Source organism: Trachurus japonicus, chromosome 8 (assembly GCF_045865225.1).
Source record: "Trachurus japonicus isolate A0001 chromosome 8, Traja_1.0".
Classification (NCBI taxonomy): domain Eukaryota; kingdom Metazoa; phylum Chordata; class Actinopteri; order Carangiformes; family Carangidae; genus Trachurus; species Trachurus japonicus.
Window position 1 is genome coordinate 23,010,304 of NC_140914.1, and position 7,602 is coordinate 23,017,905.

General features: G+C 41.0%; 1 protein-coding gene across 1 annotated transcript; it reads right to left on the reverse strand.

Moving 5' to 3' along the window:
- Position 1: 1 nt before the first annotated feature.
- On the reverse strand, positions 2–6,084 carry LOC146983243 (uncharacterized). Its single transcript, XM_085784743.1, has 6 exons — positions 5,820–6,084; positions 5,634–5,695; positions 2,419–2,470; positions 813–921; positions 337–726; positions 2–246 (listed from the first exon to the last, which is right to left on the reverse strand). Exons 1-5 carry the CDS (start codon positions 5,878–5,880, stop codon positions 522–524), a joined length of 489 nt encoding a protein of 162 aa, XP_085640869.1. The 5' UTR covers positions 5,881–6,084; the 3' UTR covers positions 2–246; positions 337–521.
- Positions 6,085–7,602: the final 1,518 nt, after the last annotated feature.

Sequence of the window (7,602 nt, forward strand, 5' to 3'; positions counted from 1 at the left end):
GTGACCCTGATGTAAACAATGCAACACTGTCTAGGTTTGTGGCACCATGCCACAGTGCATATAACAACATCAGTAACAAAATCATTTCAAGTAATAAACACCTATAGTATACACACACATTATTGTCAAAGTGACACAAGGGCTAAAATCTTTAAAACTTAACATAAAAACTTAAAACGTGCCCTTCATAAGTCAATTAATTACCAAAGGATATGACAATAGTTTAACTCAGAGAATCCACACTGTCTGCTGCAGTTGGAATATTTGGCCCAGTGATACTTCCCTCAAGTTTTTTAGCGTTGGCCATTTTATTGCTGGTGGATACCCATATCTGACAAGCCTCTTATACAGTATATAGTATCAAATGCTTTTAATAAACTGACTAAAATTATTTGCTGTTAAGAGTAAGCAGTAAACACACTTAGTGATCCCTGTGTAACTGAAATGGCCCTTTGTTTAACTACATGCCTGTAACTGACAATAATGCACAATGTGTGCGTTTTTGCAGGTTTGTCCACAAATTACTGCCTGCATTTCACAAGTTTACTTTTTAATCCTTGAATTTTCATAGTGTTATACTCCTCTTGTAGTTTTAAAACTTTGATTTGCATTTTTATTTTCTCTTTCTTTAATTGATCAAGATCCATTGTATCCAGATCAATGCCAGCGGAGCATCTAGAGGACGAAACCTCCTCTATGTCCGAGGAATGACTTGCTTGAGGATCACTGTGGAATAAAGATATTCTGTGGTGACATGTATCAAACAAACATTTTAATTTGTCCAGATAATGAGATTACTAATGAGTCCTTACCTTGTCTCTTGATTAATCTTTTGCATTTGTGTTGCCTCGTGGTCATTGGTAGTGGCGTCTGTGTGCGTTGAGTTATCAGCCTGCTCTCTCAGAGGTTTAGGGGAGTGGCCTGCAAGGTGAGGAGAAAATGATTGTTGAACATCTTAATAGATTTTCTATTTAGTACAAATAATTTGGGGAAAAGACAATAGACGAAAAATAAAAAGACTCTGAACTAGGCCTACTTACTCATTAGCTCTGAGCATTCTTTCCCTGGCGATGAATTTTTGATATTTTCAGAAGGTTGAACACTCGTTTCAAGATGCTCTTCTCTCTCCTCACAGTTATCTTTACAGGAGACAAACATCAAATAAACAAATATTAATCTAATCCATGACATCTTAGACCATTTTACCACAAAAAAGTGAATCTTCATGTGTTGCTAACCTATCATGTCGTTGGTCAGACTTGTACTTGTCTCAGGGACAGGTGAGGTTCTGATGTTGGCAGCGTTGTCGCTGATTGATTTGGTGTCTTCAGGTTTGGACGAGGTAGCTGGTGCAGGTAGAGGTCTTGCGGGTTTTCTTGTTTTAGTCTGGATGTCTGTTTGTCCATCTTTTCTTTCACCACTTTCGTCTCTTTTACTCTTTGTGGCGCGAAGGTCGTCTGTCGCTAAGGCTTTGTGTCGTCTCTTCTCTTCACTCTCTGTGTCGTCATCCAGTGGCTTACACCAACTGTCTGTTCACAGATAAAAGCGAGGTTATTCAAGTTACAAAGAAAAATAATGTTTTGTGGAGTTATCAAAGGAGCTATAAATGTATGCCAATAAAATCACCCAATATGTCATCAGAGACTAAAAAAACATCTTAATTTGAAATACTGATCTAACTGACAACAATATTTAAATACATTTAAAAATGTAATTTGCAGCCCGGAAATCGTGTTTATGTTTTGATATGTTGCACCACCCACTGCTATCTCCCAATCACAAAGTCAGTAGCATTTGGGCATCCAGGTTGCCAGTTACCACTGAGATGCAACTACAAGCATTGTGGACTATGTCTGACGTTACCTCCATTACAAGACCTTGCTATGACTCCCACAAACCTCCTGACATAGGAGATGCGTTGGAAAGATGAAGACGATTGAAAGCAAAGAAGAATTTGCAGACACATGCCAGAGTGGCTCATTTTCTCCTGGACACACACCTAGCTTTCTGCACAATAATCTGTTTTCCCAGTGCATGTATACAGCTCTATCTGGTTCATTTCTTTCTATTACTACATCTTCACGGTTCGGGTGGCGTATAGACTGTGAGTGAGTCTCTACGTACCATTGCCACAAAGCTGGAACAGGGCAGAGGTTAGCGTGTGGCTATCTGGCAACCTCAACTCTGGAAGATTAGATTAGATTAAGTTTATTTGTCCCCCATGGGGAAATTTGTTTTCACAGACTGCACAATAACGGACGGAGGGAGGGCAGAGTAAAAATAAGGCGTGCACTGTGCAGTATTTTGAATTTGACTGCAGCAACAGTCTTACATATTGCTCCTTTAAAATTAGACAGATTCAGTCACACACTACAGTCTCTTCTGTTTGCTTAAGCAGGACAGTAAACAATCACAAACCTTCTTCTGGTTGCTCTGGCTCTGGGCAGTTTGACTGACGTTCAGTCCTCTCCTGAAACACACAGAACCAGGGGGAGCATTCAATCATTTTTGATTGATATGTTATTAGTGATGGTCAAGCTGGGGTGAAATATGTTTGGTTCATTTACTCAGGATTAATTTTACCATAATTTTACTCACAGTCAAACTTAAGATAGTGTTGTGATATTAACCCCCAAATCATATATTGCTATAATGTTTGGGATATTGACATTTGCCTTAGACATATGATAAGCTTGTGACAATCAGTTTAATAATGAAGCATGTAATCAACTTTACTATAATTGGTGTAATTACTGTGTTTTGCTCTTACAGCCCAGAGAATGACATACACATGACAGGGGAAGTAGCAGTTACACACAGGGACTGAGTGTACTGGTTGTTTGATAAACAACTGGGATATCTGGTCTTCGTACCTAGTGTAACTGTGATAGTCAGCTGACACAGGAGAAAGCTGACGAATGCAGGGGGTTGTGTGTCTTGTCCTTTTCTCTCTCTCTTGTCCCTTGTTTAATAGGAGCTATCAACAGCTGATCAGCGCCAAGCATGAGATTGGGGTCAGACACGAGGTCATATGGACTCCAGCCAATGAGAATGCACATTACATCAATTGTAATGTAATCAGTAACTATAAAACTGGACAGGGACAGGAGACAGCATCAGACTTCGTGAACTGATGCTGCTGCGGCATGTTGGTAAGGGAAACTTAGTCTCGTCCGGAGCTCTGTACACGATCTCTTTTCCTAGTTGATTCTTTTATAAATAAATTTTGGAAAATGTTGTAATTGAACGTCTCCTGCGTACTTCATCAAACGAACACGCGAGTTCAAGGACTGGAACTCTTCAAAGCTTTCCCTTTGTTTAGTCGAGGCCTCGCAGTTGTCCTTGTGCCTGGGTTGTCTGAGTCAAAGAACTCAAAGCTGAGATAGTAAGTCCAATTTCTCCGTTTTTGTTAATCACGTCGGGGTCACCATTTGAAGAGTCTGTTTTTGTGAAAGAGTCCCTGGATTTATGACCTTTGGTCACTTGCTTGACATGTAAGCATGCTAACATTATCTAAATGGTTATGTTATAGACCACTTCGGCGTCGACGTCACAGTGACGTACTGGTGGCAGAAAAATACCGGAAGTAAGCAACAAATACACGTCCTGACCATAGGTCCTGACATACAGCTCAACTTTAAAAAGCAGCGCAGCTGCTTGGCTGCAGCACGACCCTAAGCTGTGATGATGAGCCCACATTAGAGGGTGAATTTTATTTAATTTTCGTAATCGCGGTGCAGAACAGTGAGTTTGGAGCTGACGAAAGGAGAGAAAAAAGAGAGTCGTGCCGCGGCGAGACCGGTGAAATGCTGATTAGAGGAGTGATCAGCGGTGACCGCCACGCTGACGGACCCAGTGGAAATTGGGGTGATACAACGACTGCTGAGGAGGAACTATAAAGAACTCAGCTGTGATTTAAACTAGGACCTAAACCGAGTCGAGTAGAGCCGAGCTGTAACTGTGTAGTGGAGAAGCGGCAACACACGCGCGTCCCCTCAGATGCGGCTGCATCTCTAGGTCACTGGTGTCTGAGTGTGAGAGAAAGAAAAGCTCTGACTTGCTTGGGCAGACGTTGTTTGGTGTCACCCGCTGATTTGCACATGTAGGCTACAATATCTAGACCCCGAATATAAGACGACCCGTCCTTTACAACTTTTTTCGACGGAAAAAATACTCTTATCAGTCAGTGTATAAAATATATGTAGATATTGCGTGCATCGTTTAGGGATTTTTATTAAACATTTACTGTTTCATTCAGTGTAAACGTTAATACGTGTACACATTTCACCCTCTTATTCATTTATTTTGACATTCATTCATTCATTTTTACACACATCGGGTCATGAGCGGTGTCCCTAGCAACGGTCTGTGATATATAGCCTAACAACGGTCTGACTAATACAGAAATAACAGACATGGATCCGTTAAATAAACTGTAATATACAGCCATACAAGTAGGCTACAGTTTGCTGTCATACCGTAGTTGATGGACTTGTTGATGATCGCCCACGCAGCGTTTTGTGTCCCTAGGCAGTAGCCTACGTCGGTCCGTAACACACAACACACTCCGTTGCTAATCGTTAACTTAGCCTACTCAGGTATGACAACCTGTTTTCTGTTGACAAAACATTAAAATAATCAGAGAAGGCCTCTGTATGATCCATCTTCCTCTGATTTGATCGCTCTTGATGCCGGCTTTCCACTGTTGACACCAGATCAGCTGTCACGTTCTGCCACCAGTGAAGCCCCACCCACAACATACGTCATCAATGTTTATAAACATAGAAATGGTCTATACTATTCATACTTACTTGTGCTATACAGCTAAACTTCAGTTAGCATGCTCAACTAAACCAAAATCGCTGAGGATCATGGGAAAAGTCAGTGTCCAAGTAGTTGTTGAATTAAAGTTTTGACCTGATGGTGGTATTCCAGGAGTTATTATAGTTCTTCCTCAAGGGGAAAACAGTGTGTGTAACTAACTTTATAACTATGCAGTGAGAATGGTGAAAAGCTTTAAAGGAGCTTGGCGCAGGATCAAGAAATAAGAGTCATCAACGATACAGTGGTCATTGCGGCCGTTAGGGTAACTGCAGCCATCAGCTAAGATGATGTGGGAGCACGCATGAACTCTCCACAGCAGTGCAGCTGATGCTGTGACAGTGACACTGTGGTTGTATTGGAAACCACATACTATACTGCTAGTACGTAGCCTACTGATTTGACCAAATTATAGTATGTAGTATGCAGTATGCCAGCAAAAGCACAATCAGCAGTATGAGAAAAGAATTCCCAGATGCCGTACTGATTCGCCTCGTTTCCTCCCCCGGGATGACGACGCAGTTTGACCGGGCAATGAGCTCAGCAGGCGGTAAACCTCTAAAAACCTGTGGATAAGTTACTCTGCGTGGGAAATTTGGATCAGGAATTACAGCACACAGCCGGTTCAAGGCAATGGAGAGATACATTGGTGGGAGCATTCTTTTCGGTTTTGAACGCTTCATCACCCATTAGCATTAAAAAATGTAAAATGCATGTTCTTGTGGAGTTGTAGTAAAAAAGCATGTGTATTTTTTCACAAATCCTGCCTCAAGTCCCTTTAAATGTGTTAAAATGATTTTTCTCCATCTCACCTCTTCAAGCCTCTTGAGCACAACTCTTGCTGCCATTTTCCCACATGGTGAAGTGATGAAATCTGTCTGCATTTCTGAAAGGAGATGGCATATTATTCACACATGCACAAAGAAGCTGCTAACATGCCAATATTTACTGTCAATATTAGTGCTTCTACAGATGTTGATTCGTGTAGGAAACACCACCTTCACAAACATTGTTGTTGTTACCTTCATCACTAACAGCAGGCACACTCTCAACTTTCATTTCCAACTCTTCTATCTTGGCCTCCTTTTCTTCAGTGGTGTTGACATCTCCACTTTCAGCCCCTTGCCTTTCCTTCTCTTCCTTTACTGGAAGCCAGTCATTGCCTTGAACATCATCTCCCTCAGTTCCTTCTCCAGAGTATATTTCTGTGCCAGTTCTTCTCCCTTTATAGCTCTTTGCTTTTAAAATCCCTTTCTGTAATAACGGTGACATGTCATTTAGTGTTGGCTGTGAGTCTAATAAATAAACAAAAAGGTAAAAATACCAAAGTGTCATACATCCAACAACGTCTTCAGGGGTTCCCCATTGTAGAAAATAGTTGTTTTCCATTTTTTCCTGTTGTGTTTGCCGGCATAGGCCTCAAAGCCAGGAGGAGAAAACCATTTTCTCTCACACAGAATGCAGTCTTCACCTAAACAGGGCATCCACATATAGCAACGCAAATTAAAAACAAAATAGGAGGAGATAGATAGATAGATAGATAGATAGATAGATAGATAGATAGATAGATAGATAGATAGATAGATAGATAGATAGATAGATAGATAGATAGATAGATAGATAGATATTCTTACCTCTGGCCAGCTTTTCTACATCCAGTTTGCCCTTTTTGACTCCACAAGTTACACGTAACTCTGGTTTTAACATAAATTGACATAAGTTCACTTCACTTTTCACCATAGATTCTGGTGAGGCACTTGTGATTCCAAAAACTCACTCACTTCCGTGTGCCCGCAGGTTGTAGCGCTGTAGTTGTGTAGATGGCCCCAGCTGCTCATTGGCCTCATGTTGACCTATGGAAGGCACACAACTGATTGTCTCTCTTTTACTTGGGCTATTTCTCTTGCCCATGTCTTCCTCTTCCTCCTCTTCGTCATCGCTCACTATTCTTCTCCTCTTCATTTGGTCGGCCTTAAACAAACAGACAGCTTTTAGTCGTTTTGTATTTTGTGTGAAAGGCCTTTTTGACCTGGGCAAACTGAGAATCTGAGACACAAACCCTCTTAAACAAAAGAATAGAGGAATACTTTCTTTCATGACAAGTCTTTAGGTTAGCTAGTAGCTACTGTATTCTGATTTTGTAATCTGAACGGTATTTTACTCTAATAAAGTCAGATAGGCACTGATAAACGTGTAAATATAACATTACGGTAAATGGCAAAAGCTCCTGGGAAAACACTGTGACCAAGTGATTTCTCGACTCGAAAAAAAATTATGGCATAGGAGATTTATTTTGAAAATTGTTTTTGGACATTTTTTTTTTTTTTAAATTTCGAAAAGAACAAAAAATCCAACACCAACTCAACAAAAAAGGTCTGTAATCTGTTGTTACTTTAACATGAGACACTTTCAAACTTATCCAAGCTCATTAGCTGATATACTGTACATATGGCGATTTTGTATTAGTGTTCGCATGTTTAGTGATTATTGATATTCACAGTAGCGTCTGAGCGGTCAGCGCATGGTCAGCGTCGAGAACTTGACGTGCTAGCAACAGTAACTAATGTCCGGTTCTCCTGTCCACACATGACTGCTGAAACCGGAGTTTTCGAAAAAGTTCACCCTGGACTCCGGTTACAAAAAACTCCGGTTTCAGGAGCCGACAACTGCGGTTACGTGTGGACGAAAGGCCAAACCGTGTAGAGAAACACACGGTTTCAAAAATACCCGGGTTCGTGTGGACGGCCCCTTAAGGTTAGCTAGTTATGGCGGTCACAAAAT